Genomic DNA, 15455 nt, shown 5'->3' on the forward strand with positions numbered 1-15455 from the left:
GACAGCTTCACAGCATCACCAGCAAGTCAAAACGTAGTTCCCATTGCAAGCGGATCCGGCCCTGCCACCTCGCACGGTTTTATCTCTGGCTACGTAATAATTGGTGTTTTGCTTAAATCCCCAGTTGCTGGAATCATGAGAGTCTCAGTTTCATTTTTTTCAAAATAAAGATTCTAGCCCACTTGGTTGCTGAGAAGAGCTTTATAATCATGAAGCAAGTGCACCATAAAGGTTTGAAAACCAGAAGGCAATTTTAAAAACCCAGTTAGTATAGGGTGCTTTTGGGGGGCCTGACTCATGATATTTGAATGGTTGGGGTTTGCAGTACTATAAAACCCTCCTGACAATAATAATAATAAATCCCTTCTGAGAAATAAACCCACAAAAGCAAAGAGATTCTGAGCTAAAAGTCTCTGTAGCTTCAAGAACAGGGGCCTAGTGAAGGAAGCATGATATGTGTCTGGAGATCCTGCATCTGTGCGTTCTTCTCCCGTTCACCCTCCTGCCAATGCCCTGCAAAGTCCTGGGACAGGCCAAGCCTCCTCTAAACTTTGGCCCGAGGCAGTCACTCACCACTCCCTATACTTCCCTTCCTCAGAATTCAGGTCTGCATAAACTCCAGTGACTGGTGCTGGATGCCTCAAGCCTGAATGACCATCTGGGGCTGGGTATGTGATTGATGGGCGCTCTGTGTTCATTTCTACCTCCCTGTGCATCATGAAGAGGGCTGTTTATCTCGCTCTACCCCTACAAGGGCCAGGAATTTGGGGGTCACCAACCCATCTTGTGGCCCCCTCTAGCCACTGAAAGGGACACTAGTTCTATCCAGCAAAGTCGATGGAGAGGGAAACCACCAGGTGGGAATGGAGAAGTATTTTATGGGGACAGAGCCCTGTGAGAGACCTGGTGGATCCTCTGTAGGTCTGAATAATCACCCAAGCTCTGAATCTCCTGGGATTCTTCCACTACTGGAGTTATATGGAATCTGGTTCTGAAGAAGGGGTTCGGATGCTAGTTTGACATGTTGTGTGCCTGCACTGACACTGGAATTTGCATGGCTTTTTATATTAGTCCCCTTGATGCCGCCGGTCAGAAGAGTCAGCTGTGCTTTGGGTGTGTAAACAGTTACGATACAAGCGGTCTTACCTGCTAACTCACCCATTATGCCCTCACTCCCAGTGCCCCAACCACTGGGTTAGAGTTTTGCCATTTACTTCAGTGGGAGAAGGAGCAGCCCTTACCGAAGACTGGTGCTGTATGAATTGCAGGGAGGTGCAAGATGCAAAGGCACTAGCCAGAGTTACAGTGAAACTAGGCCGTGTCTCAATGCATTTATCAAAGCCCTCCAGTTCCAAGGCAGGAGAAACACACACAAATATCGAGCAAAGACCGTTAATCCGTATCCCAGAGCACATAAAACTTACCGAAAAGCTAAGGGCAGCTCCATTGCCTTTTGCCAGACCTTGTTTATATGCTGTGTCCATTAGCAAACGTTTCATCTTTCACTTCCGTTCTGTGTCCTCAAAGCCGTGAGCTGACATATGGAACTGAACTGCATTCCGTACTGCCAGATTGCCTCATGGTAACTGGTTAATTAAAGAAAAAGAAAAAAAGAAAAAAACCCGAGGCACTTTATGTGCAAAGGGCTGCTGGGTTTCTTTGCAGTTTATCTGGTCCCCCTTGATGTGTCATCAGCCTTTGATCATTTCTACTAGGCACAGGTTCCAATCCTTTCCTTCCCTCGCTCTCAAGTACTGCCTCATAGCATTTGATACTGGGGTGCGTTTCATATTGTGAAGGGTTCAAATTACTTAAAGCCACCTTTTCCCTCTCTTGTCTAGGTCACAATGCGTCCGGGGGGGGGGGGGGTTACTGCCCAAATCCCCCCTGGACAAAAAAAAAAAAAAAAAAAACAACAATCAGCTTTTAGCTAATAACACCCAAGACCCACACCTAACACTCCTTCAATCCTAACTCCCAGCCTCGCCCAAAATCCATCTCCCCCTCACTCTTCACCCATTCAGAACCAAACAGGTGCAAAGGATTGTAGGTTATGGGTGCAAATTGTTGTGGGATCTGACCACAAAGAATTGTGGGAGGGGGATAATCAGGTCACTAAACAGAGACCAGGTTTAGAGTCACTGAAGGGGAGAGTCTGAGAGCTCCCATATTAGAGGAGAAGCTACTGTAAATTACTAACAGCAGTGGCCTGAGAGGAGCAAGGCCTATGGCAGAACTGAGCGTTGAACCGTGGGGGAGAACTCTGAGTTGTAGCAAAAGCCTTGGAATAAAAGAGAGAGAATGTAAAGAGGCAGGGAAAGTAGGTTGGCGGAGGGTGCGTGTGGAAGTGGCCTTGTTCTGTTTCCATTGGCATGGCACAAAGGAAGTGTATTAAGAGCATTTTGACTATTCATTTAATTGTGTTGCAGCTGTTTATTAAAGTGACCACAGTTTGCTTCAGATCAGCTCTATTTAAAACACAGGTGTGAGAGGGAGTGTTTAAAACCAAGGGAAAGCTTCAAAAAGCCCTGTCGTCCCAGCTTGGAGAGAGGTTCTGATTTGGTATTTCAATCCAGCAAGGAGGAACAATTGAAAAGGTGTGTGCATGCCCCCGCAGACATACCTAGCCACCTGCACGTGCCTCTACATGGACACACACGTGGCCCATGTGCCAGCATGCACTTCCCCCATAGATACACCCATTCACAGATGTGTTCCCCCATACACACTGTCCCCACCCCACACTCTCCTAGCGAGGGGCCAAAGAGGGGAGCTTTTGAGTTTTGTAACAGATTGGTTAAGACTCCAGGGTCTAGTAAGGAGCTTCTTCTTTGCAGAGATAAAAGGACTTTAAAAATCTTCCCCGTATTTATAACACCTTAGTTGACTCATGAATATCCCCTACCTCTTTTGTACTTTTCCATGTGACAAAGACTGCAATTGTCCTCCAACTATATATATATATACACACACACACTTTGGATAGAGCAGAAGCCCAAAACTGCTGGGCTCAGGTGTGATTTATGTTCTTGTTCCTGCCCCCATTAATCTTCATCATAGGGCAAAGGCCTTGACCAGCTCTGTTGATGTCTTATTTGCATTCATTATTGTCCACATCTGAAGACTATAGTAATTAGAGGTGGAAGAGGCTTATTACATCCCATCTAGCCCACCTCCTGGAGAGAGGGTGGGAACTCGGGATGTCCCTGACGTGCCAGGGTTCTGTGCAGTCTAGTTTAGACATTCTAAGCATTGGGGCTCCCCATCTTCTTCACTTGAGAGATGATCCCACAGTCCATGGAGTTTATCCTGATCTTTCCATCCAAGGTTTTATTAATTTCATCCCACTACTCCTAGTGGTACAACCCTCAATACATTTCCCCTTTCCTTACCCTTCCTCCGAGATTTACACCATACTCCAGATGACAGGGTACTCCAAGACACTCCAAACTCTGTATGTTTTGAATCCAGCTCCAGCCATCCTTGTTGATTTCCATCTCTGCAGTGAGGCCAAAGAAAGCCCCAGCTCCAGAGACTCCTGCAAGCCACAAGAGGGGTGTTTGGATCCAGCTCTCAACAGTTGCAGGATTTTGTCATCTGCTGGTGGAATGCTTGGCCCTGGGATGGAGGCTGAGGCCCGGATCCCCTAAGCTATGGAAGCGAGGCTCCTAAATACCTCTGAGGATCTGGGACTGAGCCCTTAAGGTCCAGTCCTGCAATACTCTCCCTATTCACATCTCACTGTAGGATCAGGGAACTGGTTCATCATTCCAGGTGTGGCTGCAGCAGAACTGTAGGTGGGGGCTGAGAGGGGGCCCTGACCACAGTGCACATGCCGAGGGCCAATCTCTGCTGTTAGACTGCTGTGAATCCCCCATACCAGTGAAGCCAGTGGGCTGATGGGGGATTCACACAGGTGAAACGGAGAGCAGAACATTGCCCAAAATCTGGAGAGCAGAAAAAGTGCTGATTTGCTTGTACCATTTATCTCAGCTTTGCTGGCTCACTCCTTAATTTGACAACTGCTGCAGCAACACCAGGACTGAAATAGAGAGAAATCCATTTGAAACTCTCTTCCAGGAAAGAGTCCTGTCTTACTGCAGTGACTAGTAACCATTCACGCTCCCCTTGCCCTCCAGCGTTACTAGCCTGCAGAGAACCAGGCTAAAAGTAAAGGAAATCAGAACTAAGGCCTCTCAGCTGTTCCCACTCAGTTCTTTCCTATGGCCAGAGCTATGCCGGCTATTTCCTGTTTTAATCCCAAGGGAGAAATACATTTAAGGCAGCTTTTTCCAGACGTGGCACTGAGACATTCTGAGGTTTAAGCAGAAGTCGCCACAAAAATTGTTTGCTACTATTTAGGACGTCTAGGAGAGCTGGACAGATAATGAATCACAAGGGATGGGTGGGGTGGCGGTTGGTAGGCAGATTGCCTGATGTGGTGTAGCCATGCATATGTGTGTATGCAATGCATGCACTAAATCTTGAGCCTTGCTCTTGGTTGGGACTGTGACATTAGTAAATCAAGTGCCAGCACTGGCCAAGGCCATAGGCATTAGCTAAGAACTGGCTCACTCATAGCTGGAAACCAAACCTGGTCACCTCTAGGTTAGTTTTGTTCAAAATAGGTGTTAGTCTTCTGAGAAAGTATTTAGACTTTATGAAATGAGTGTAAATTGCTCCGTGCATTAATCTCACTTGTAATGGCTGTATTCCACGCTATAAGGAAATATGTTGGTTTTGATGTATAACTTTGAAAATGTTTGCTCTGCACTTGTGAACCCAGGCTTGGGAATTGCTCCCTTCCCCCCATCAGAAAACAAAAGCTTTGTTAATTGCCCCCCATCCATCCACGGAGAAATACATGCCGAAGGCCTTGTCTTATTAATTTGAATGCCGGAAGAGGGACATAAAAATAGTGGACATGAAGATTTTTTATCTCTATGCTGTTTGAACTCTCACAGGGCCAGAGATGTTGAACTAAGGCAGAGATCCCCAGGGGTTACCTGTGGGTCCGCCTTGAAAGACATTTTGAATTGACAGGTTACCATGTCTCTGTCATCTTTAGGAACCTTAGATAACTCATTTGTGTGTATATGTTTGCTAGCTTTAACCTGTAAAAAACTCTTATTTCTTTTTCCTAGTTAGTAAACCTTTATTACAGGATTGGCTACAGGCGTTGTCTTTGGTGTAAGATCTAGGGTACCAGTTGATCTGGGTAAGTGACTGGGCGCCTGGGACTGGAAGCAATCTGAATATTTAGTGCTTTTTGCTGTAAGTGACCATTTGTCACTAAGTCCAGCGTGCCTGGGTGGCAAGATGTACTGGAAAGTCTAAGGGGACTGTCTGTGACTCCCTGGTAAGACTTATGTGAACTCCTGGAGCACTTTACTGGCTTGGTGAAATCTAATTACAGAACATGCCACCAGTTTGGGGTGCCTGCCCTGTTTTTGACATTCTGCCCTGAGGTAGGCACTCATGGTTGTGAACTACTCCAGAGAGGGCGACAGGGGCTTCTAAGCAACCCCATAAAACAAATATCCAATAACCAAACTAACAAGTCACCCTCCTCATTTTCGAGGCCACAGAAACAAAACAAAACAAATCTGCATAGAAAATTTCTTTATTAATAATGGTGGAAAAGGGAGGCAAGAAAAAAAAAACAAATAAAATTGCAAACAGGAATTTTCTTGTTTAAGAAATGAGTGGAATGTTGGCATAAAACTTAAAAGTTAACTTCTGAGCATTAGATTTCTCTTTCTCCCCCCTCCATTACCTAGTATCTTTAGTCAAGTTGTTATGGTTGTGTTTTTTTAATGGAAACCCTGAGTAAAATATATTTCTGTGAGTCGTATTAACATTTTTATGGAACAGTTAATCAGTGGATATAAGAAGCTTACTCTTTTTAATCTATAATAATTATTATACACTGCAACAAAATATGGAGGCCAAAGAAAACAACTGTAAAACTCTATCAGTTGTGGAAGTCTACAAAGAGCTGCAGCAGGTTCCCTCTTATAGTCCTTTGAAGATTAGGATGTTTGGGGGAAAAAATCACAGAAGGTCATAAATATCGGTAAAGCCTTTACGATGCCAGACGAAAAGTCTGAGGTTATGTTTGAAAACAAGATTCTTCACACTAGATGGAATTACATGGTCCAGCTGCCCATTATATGAAGCACCCTCCTCTTTTCAGACTAGTCGAGAGGGCGAGGTCCGAAAATCCCATCTAGAGTCACTCACTCCACACACACAATTTCTTTTCCACCCAAAGTCCTCCATCAAATAGTATAAAAATGAATTAGAAAAATAACATTTGCAAGAAAGCCAGCAACAGCTTATTTTACAGAGAACAAAGAATTGCCTGGAAATTCTTCTGGAACTATATGTTGACCCTAATGGATAAAGCCCTAGATTTCCCACCAAGTAGAGTTCAAATCCATAGATGCTCACACAGTTTTTATTCAGGCAAAAACTCCCATTGATTTCCCCTAGATACCTGGGTAAGGACCCACAAGATTTGCGCCATATAAATGACTGGTCCTACCATATATAATTAAAGGCCACTATTCGAGACTGGCTTAAGCCCCAACATTTCGTTCCAGATCTGTCACTCACCCTGAAAGCTAGGTCATGGATTCTGATCAAGCCCACCTCTAACCACTACCTATGTACTTACTGTAAGTGAGAGCTACTAAGCAATTACACAGTAACTGAACGGTCTGTTAATGTAAAACACAGTGTACTAAATCGAATATGTTTTGATATTACAGCTGGGCACCATGGCTGGTATAACGACAGGAGTATCTATCGTGCCCACTTAATAGAAAAATAGCCCGTGGCATGTTGAATCAATTTCCAAATCAATAACGTGGTCAGCTGATGAATGGTGATAGTCCATTGCTTTAGCGTTGTTCAGGAGCGAAGGTCCGTTTGTCTAGCTCTCCTGCATTAGACACCCGGAGCACAGGCATCAGGAGCCGCTGGAACAGACACATCTTGCTTCTCACCTTCAGGGGGTTGCATGACGGGATCGGCAGCCCCGGGGCATTCTTTGAGCTCTTCTGGTGATGACTCATTGGCCTGCTCCACGTGCTGAACTTCCTCAGTGGAGGGAGGTTCTTCTCCTTTGGCCTCCGTTTCTGCTGTGCAATTTGGAGCTGGCGTCTCTTTTGCTGGTTCAGCTTTGTCCTGGGGAGCCGCCTGTTCTTTGGAAACACACTCAGCTGTTAGTTTGTCGTCCTCCACTTTGGTCCCTTCCTCCTCTTCTTTTGGGGGCTTATCCTCTATTTTGGTCCCATCTCCATTTGCCATGCAGACCTTGGCTGGGGATTTCAAGTTCTGGGCAGCAGCCAATATATCAGCTTGCAGCTGTTTGGAGGAGTCCACGGGCTCCTCCGGGTGCGTCTCAGGAGCCTTTTCAGGAACTTCACTGAAAGCTTTGGCACCCCCCGACCGGTCATTCTGGTCCACGTACTTCTTCTTCGGAAACGACGACGGGTAATAGGCAGAGGCCTTGTGTTTCTGCCGGACGATGACGGCTGCACATACAATGAAGAGCAGCACAAAAACTAAGGACCCTACCACAATGATTAGCAGCATGTACTCTTTAAAGAAGTTCACAATCCTATCGAAGATGTTGATTGAAGTCGAGGTGCCATTGACAAAGTTCACAGCAATAGTCCCGGATGTAGGATTCACCCCGAAATTCACACTCGCAGAGGAGGGGATGGAGGCACCCGGATTGTCTCCACTCCCACTATTATCATCCAGGACAGTCGCCTGGATGCGTGTCGATCGCGTGATGCACAGAGGTGCCATGAGCATAAGGAGCACACAGACCGTAGCTGGAGCAGCCATTTCCCAGACCAGAATCTGCCACGAACAGAAAGAAAACAGGGACAAGTTAGTATCTGGCCTGGGCAAAGTTCTGATGCATGGTCTGAGGTGCCTGGGAGTTGTGACAATGGTCAATGGACAATGACAATGAGTTGTTGTATGGTGTGTGCTTCTGGGTAAAGGAACGAACAAAGGGTGTGACCTGGCAGGTGGCTTCACTTTTCATGCCCTTGATTTTGTGGTTTGTGTCAGGTACGTTGCTTGTGTAGCAACCCTGACTGCTTCTCAACAACCAACCATTCAGGTGTATTCATTTCCTAGGTTTATTTTAATGCTTTAATTGGGGGTGGGTAGTTTGCGGGAGGGGCGCAGTAGGTCCATCTCTCCGCTACGTTTAATGTAGCTAGAGTATGTTGGGGTTTTATTTTGGGACATGGGTCTTTAAGAGATAGTGGTCACCAGTAAAATAGGAGGGCTTCCAAGGAGAAATTTCAGCCACAGCCCAATTTCAAAGACTTTCTATTAAAAATGTATGATGAGAAACCCAACGAAACCCTGCCCAAAAAACTCAAAGGACATAAAACTAACCCGGAGTGAAATTTCACATGGATTAGCCTCAGGCTTTTGGAGAGAAACAGGAATTTATGCTCCACTGTCAACCCACATTAAGACGTAACCTTAACAATGGAATGGCGATCAGGTCCCTCTAGAATAAATGATAGCGAAAGGGTGGGAAAAGGAGCTCTCAGGACATGATTGCTTTAAACATCAGCCAGAGCTTCAGGAAACGGTGCAGACAGAGAAGCCAGAGAAAGAAGCTGCCCTTTCTTGAGCTGTCTTTCTTAGCTGGACTTTGCGATCAGCCCCCTGGCCCTCAGCATCTGCTGATCCCGAGTGTCATTTTCATGATCTTGCAGAACGCACGTGGCTACTGTTGATATTTCAGTGCACCCCTTGCCCATGACCTCCACACTGCTAGCTACATCACAAGCTTTTTATTATTCACGTTGCATAGATGTACTGCCCGTGGGAAACCGCCAACGATAAAGAGCAAATACTGCATATGACAGACGCCACAGCAGAGTCGTGGCAATGGGACTCCTGCCCCTCGCCAGAGCCGAGTTCAGATCCATCCAAAATCTCCTACCTAACAAGCTCCAAATCCTCTACTCCGTTTTGCCTCCTTTTTTCGTATGGACGACGATTGGGGCCAATTTTCAGGAGCGCCGCTCCGATTTGCACCTCCAAGAAAGTGGGACTGGGCTTCAACCCTTCCGCCCATTGACCAAGCTGTCTGGAACTTCCCTAGCCAATGTTACTGCCACCCACTGACTAGCAACGACATTCAGCCAGTGGAAATGCGTGACCGTCAGAAGATGCAACACCACCACCAAGCCCAAGGAATCTCGCAATGGAGACCGCCACAGCATCATTAACTCAGCCCCATGTGCCTGGCGTTTTCTAACCATGTGGCCCTCTGCTAGGAGGAAGCCTCCCCGCCCACCAGTAAACAGGTTGCACAGTTTAAGCAGTGGTTTGACGCAAGACCTCCAAGCACATTGTATCCTGCTTCCTTCACGAGGCCCCTGTTCTGGAGGTTATGACCCCCTGGAACTTGCAGTGACCTGCCGGGCTATTTCTCAAACCCACCGTTAACGAGGGGAATGGCTGGGAGGCTGATGCTATGCAGCTCTCACTAGACCCTGGGAAGCTCGGTGCGTTCTAGCAGCTATAAAGATATTTCTGGTGGAAACCAGACCTGGCAATAAATTACTTTAAAGTGCCGTGGGGCCTGGGCGTGTCTCACAACAGAAAGTGCATTTGCAAAAGATAACACACAAGCACACCCCAGGAAACTGACAAATAATTCCTGCTTGCTTATTTTTATGGGGAAGAAGCGTATGCTGCGCTCCCCCATCGATTATAGCTCTTCCCAGCCATGCGCTGCAAACTCCTTTACCAAGCAGAAGCCAGAGGGGGAAGCCAGGAGGCCAGGTTCTTTAAATAGTAGTGTGTGTGGTGCGTTTGCAGCTCGAGGGACTCTGGGGGGTCCCTGGGCCCTGAAAGGATGGGGCCCTGGGAGAGCTGTCTGTGGCCAGGCACTGGCTAGGTTGGGAGCCTGCCACACTGCGCCATGTGTGTCTGGATGGGAGGGGCCCCAATGCACACCTGCCCATCCGTGGTTTTAGTCAGGGGCCCCTTTAACTAATCCCTCGACAGTCGGTGGCAGCAGACCATACCCTTCCAGGTACAGCCCCTTGCTGGCAGGCCTTGAAAAGGGGTGTCTTGACCTCCAGGCTGCTAGGCTAAAGTATGCTTGACTGGTTGCTCTTGCCATATAATTGGGCAGAACACATGGCTGGTCATAACACCAGTGGATGGCGCCGAAGGACTGGATTTATCACCCACCCTAGAGGTCTTAAAGTGGTCCGGAAAAAGTGGGGGAGTATCTTAATCTGGGAGCAGCAGTGCACCCTACAGCGACCCAGCTCAATATAAAACACCCTTTTTATTGCCACGTCTGCAACCCCTTAGGGATTCCCCTCTCCTCTCCCACAACACACACACCCCCCCCACCCTGCCATAGGACTCTCTTTCTCGGGACAATTTTCAATAACAACATCCAAGAGTCACAACATGCAGCTTGCACAGCGTTGGCTGGTCACATCAATCATCGAATCAGGGGCCAATGACTAATAATGTATTAATAATAAACTCCAGCGTTCACACAGCCCTGGCTGGCTGGCTCAGAAACCTTTCAATCAGGGAACACGACCACCATGTGACGTCCGCAGTTACCCAACATGGAGTAAGCTGCACATTTTGAATATTTGCAATGCACTGCTGGAGAGCTGTTCGCTTTGGGCTGGCACAGAGCTGATAGCTCATTTAAGATCTGCAAAGGGGGCATTGTGCTCGAGTGTATTTCACTGACAGCATCAGATTCTGTTGCTCCTGCTTGTCACTGACTAGCACCTTACTCTGTGAGAAGCTCACCTGAAATCAGACAGTCAACATGTAGCAAAAATAGGGAGGGAATTTCACAAAGGAATTCCTGAATATTTGCATATCACCAATATAAGAATTTTGCAATCTGTTCACCTATCGCATTGGTTATAGCAGGGGTTCTCAAACTGGGGGTCGGGACCCCTCAAGGGGTCACGAGGTTATTACATGGGTGGTCGTAAGCTGTCAGCCTGCACCCCAAATCCCGCTTTGCCTCCAGCATTTATAATGGTGTTAAATATATAAAAACATGTTTTTTATTTATAAGGGGGGTTGCACTCAGAGGCTAGCTATGTGAAAGGGGTCACCAGTACAAAAGTTTGAGACCCACTGGGTTATAGGGATACTGAACCAATAAGATCAGATCCATCTCCATAGAAACGTGTCTGATCTAGCCATTAAAGACACTTTAAAAAAAATGTTATTTATTCAATAAACCCAAATGGAGTGAAAATTAGGGTGTGTTTTTTTAAATTAATGTCTGAGACAAAATTGCATTTACTGAAATAAATTTGCTGGCAAGACTATTAAAAGGAGGCGGCATACATTATCATATTCAAAGCAGACACAGTAGCTACCGGGCAGCCCCTTTTAAAAGTTTAATGGTATTGCTTTTGCCATTTCTTTCCAAGAATAAGGAAAGCATGTTGATTATTTTAGGCCCCAAGTTACTTGCCAAGTTTGATTGCCTAAAGAAAAACCAGCCCGAACTTTGATTTCATTTTTGTGATTGCAAAGAAGCATCGTAAAGTGCAACATTCCATCTGTTTTACGCTGACGTACTTGAAAAACAGATGAAAAACAGATGAAATGATTTTTTCCCCTTCGTGTTATTTATAAATGCACTGCTGGGGTGGGTGCTGCGCGCCAAGATCCTGGCGCAAGCAAAATTAGTTTGGCTGATTAATAAATTCCTGAAACCTGAGGTTGACAATGGAAACTTTGAACCGACTTAACTACAGAAGGGCAAACGTGCAGCTCCACTGATCCAGCCCACGCTTTGTTTACTAATTGTTAGAGCCACGTGTGTAGCTGGAACAATGGTGCAATGATCAGCAGCCTCAGACATGGTTAGAAACCGATTCAGACAATGTTTGAATTCCCCTCGGACATGATTGCTGTGACTAGTCCCAGGATGGTACCACTCGGAGAACATCCACGGCAAGTTTCTGCTACACTGCCCCTCATCCCTTAGCTAGAGAGACCGCAACAGCTGGAGCTCATTCAAGTTTGCAAGGCCACGAGTCAGGACAGCACTTACCCATGTGCTAAGGTTCATACCTATTCAGGAGAGCACTTAAACACCTGCTTAACTTTAACATGCACTTAAGTCCCATTGAATTCAGTTGTGCTGCACTGAATAGGGATGTTTTCCTGAATGGGGCCCACTAGGAGCTAACCAGCTCACTTCACATATTCTGTCATTTATTACATTTTACACAAATGGGTGTGAAAAACACATTTCAGCTCTATGGCTGGGAGAAACTGAGTCAGGGGCTTTTGGGGCTAAGAGCTCACATTTCTGGAAGCGCTTGCTGAATTGCTGCCTGAGCGACCTCTTGCATGCCAATGGAGAGGCCAGAGCCCAGTCCGGAATAGTGCTGGGTTTGAAGCGTGGCTTTCTGTGAGTTTGGAAAGCATGAGAAGAGCAACAAAAGAAACGGAGGACAAAACCACAGCAGTCATTTTAAGTGGAGTGTAACGTGGGTGCTGGAAGATGTGAGCTGCACATATGAGCACGGTCAGCTTCAGATAATTCACTGTTGGAAGAGAGATCACAGACAGCTCCCTCCTCTGCCAAAACTCCAGGCCCCGAGAAGAGAGGAGAAGAAACTCTCAGTTCTATCAGGGGCAGAAATGGGACTTCAGGCACCTCCTCCCAGTCTAAAATCTGTCCAGATGGCCCTTTTCAAATGGGTTGCTTTGGGGTAGCGCTGCTGCCCCAGCCAAGGCGAAGTTTTCTGCACTGCAAATGTTGTGATTTCCTATTAGCTGGTTACTGAAATCTGGGGGGTGATTTAGCATGCCAGGCTTCAAACCTGGGATGCAATTAGTGGAAGCAATTCTGCCTGCAGCTCCTTGCAAGGTTACTCACACAGCTCATGGGAGAGCTGGTTTGCTTTAATAAAAACCCAGTGGAAGCTTCACCCATTCTTTGAGTTGATCCACATTAAAGGACAGGGACAATTTACACAAAGGTTTCCCCTCCCCACACGCAATCCCTCTCCTAAGTTAGCTGGCGCTGCAGGGCTAGAAGGAGAGATTCTCATGCATTTAGGATTGCCCAGACCTCCAGAGCACTGTGGTCAGCACAACCCAGATTGGTACCTAAGAGGGACAGAGAGATGTTTGCAGGCTCCCCGCTACCAGCTCCACGAGCAAGATCTTCCCAATGACCAACACTCCAGATTAGCACCTACTGGGCAGGGAGAATGTCCCCAGACACCCCTATAATGCCTCGGTTGCCACGATCCTCGCTACGAACAGCATTTCAGACAGCCCCGGAGAAACAAACCGCCAGCAGGACCACTTACATATATTACATCTATTGATCCAGTGGAGGACAAGAGGGTAATGTTTGCCAGGTGCCTCTGAGAGCAGTGACTTTTGCTGTCTTGACCCTGTGTGCCTTGAACAGAGGCATTACAGGAAGATCTGGCATGTTCAGCAAACAAAGGCTGCCCGTGCCCCACACTCTTCATCAGGAATGATGTAAAATAAGATGTAAGATGCACTTACGTTTTCCCATTTGTCTAGAGGAAATGAGGCTGTGCCCAGCAGAGAAGGACATTACACACAACCTTGGGCAGTTCTTTAATCATAGAATATCCGGGTTGGAAGGGACCTCAGGAGGTCATCTAGTCCAACCCCCTGCTCAAAGCAGGACCAAGCCCCAGACAGATTTTTGCCCCAGATCCCTAAGTGGCCCCCTCAAGGATTGAACTCACAACCCTGGGTTTAGCAGGCCAATGCTCAAACCACTGAGCTCAAGTTATGTTTCCCTGTGGGCACGGGGGGTATATTAGAGCGATAACAAAGACCGTTTCCCAGCTTCGTTGCTGACTTGCTGCCCTGTAGAATCTCTGCATTACATCAGTAGAAGTGGTGCAACAGGGACGGGATGGCGTAGGGTATTGGTAACAGGGCACAGATAGTAACCAAATGCCGCCGCATCTGCCGGCCCTTGGACCAGCCTGTGCGAAGTGAGTTGTGGGTCTCGGTTCCGTGACCAGAGTGACGAGTGCAAATGGCCTTTTCGTTGGTAAATCAGTGCAGGAGGCAAAAACCACCACCACAAGCTGCTGGAGCCTTGTCTGCACCACACCGATCCCTGGCTAATAGTGCGGGAGCTGTTCCGGGAGCACCATTCCGTTCTCCCAGTCACCTGCCGCTGTTGAGAGATTAGCCCCTTCATGCTAGAGGGAGGTTAGCCTGGGGGTTTCCTGCCCTGCCAGCAAACCCGGATTTCCCTGCAATCACCGAGACAGATATTTGGGCTCGCTAGGCGATGTGCAGTGGTGCTTAGTGAGCGGGGTTACATGTGCATTACCCTGCAGGAGGCAGGAACAGCTCTCGAGGTGTGTGGGGTGTGACCTCAGACCTCCATGTTGTTTCATGGCCTGACTCTGCTGCAGGTCATCGCAACCAACAGCATTTCCCCTTTTGCCCACTCCCGAATTGCATGGGGGTCACTGCACCCTGCCAGTTCATATGGGAGGATCTGGGATGGCAGGACCAGTGTAATGCCCCCACACCCCCCAGGCAACCAGCTTTAACCCTTGACAGGAAAGACACTCCGGCTGCGGTGAGCAGCTTCTTGCTCTCCAAGCAGCATGGGCCGCAAGCCACCGAGGGATGATCAGTGACACGGATAGACCAGAATGGACACCTGCAGCTTCCCTCAGGCAAACCACACAGGGAAGGGGTATTTCTCCCAGACGGGGAGCACACTCCGCCCCGATCTCACCTCTCTCCTAGTCAGGAGGGAATTCTGAAACCATCCAGATCCCAGATAGCTAAATGCTCACCTGTATTGGCCCAAGGACGGGGGCACACAGTTCCTCACGCCCTAGGAGTATCTAGACCAACTCAGCTGGGGTTTCCCCTCCATTGTTACTGCTCCTGTGTTATCCTCCCCCATTCTCTTTGCGGGGATGGATTTAACCTGGGATCAGTGTAATCTAGACAGAGCTATGCAAGCAGACACTCCAACCCACACCTCCGCTCTGCTGTTCCCACACCACCCAGATCTGCGGAGCTCTCTTGTGGACAGGCAGGGTGTAAACTAGCATCCTCACGGCTGAGTCAGCCCTCAGCCAACACCTCGCCCAGCTCTCGCCACTGACCCGCTCCTAAAGGAGAAGCGATCACATGGCTGAACTCACCTGCATTGATCACTAGCTGGCTCAGTGAAAGAGCTCAGAGGAAGGATGGCCCTGGGGTTAGGCTGCTGGCCTGAGGCTCAGGAGATGAGGGTTCATTTCCCAGCTCTCTAGTGCCATCTTAGGGCACTCCCTGCCTCAGTTTCCCCATCTGTAAAATGAAGCTAGTGTCCTCCCTCACAGGGGTGTTATGAGAATAAAGATCTTGAGGTGCCAGAGAAGTAGCTA

General features: G+C 47.6%; 1 protein-coding gene across 1 annotated transcript; it reads right to left on the reverse strand.

Moving 5' to 3' along the window:
• Positions 1 to 6951: 6951 nt before the first annotated feature.
• TMEM119 (transmembrane protein 119) lies at positions 6952 to 7860 on the reverse strand. Its single transcript, XM_065418052.1, has one exon. The coding sequence runs from the start codon at positions 7858 to 7860 to the stop codon at positions 6952 to 6954; it is 909 nt and encodes a 302-aa protein (XP_065274124.1).
• Positions 7861 to 15455: the final 7595 nt, after the last annotated feature.

This window comes from Emys orbicularis, chromosome 16, assembly GCF_028017835.1.
Source record: "Emys orbicularis isolate rEmyOrb1 chromosome 16, rEmyOrb1.hap1, whole genome shotgun sequence".
NCBI classification, from domain to species: domain Eukaryota; kingdom Metazoa; phylum Chordata; order Testudines; family Emydidae; genus Emys; species Emys orbicularis.

Bases quoted from the DNA above. Each gene is read 5' to 3' on its own strand.
- TMEM119 (XM_065418052.1), bottom strand. From the start codon at position 7,860: ATGGCTGCTCCAGCTACGGTCTGTGTGCTCCTTATGCTCATGGCACCT.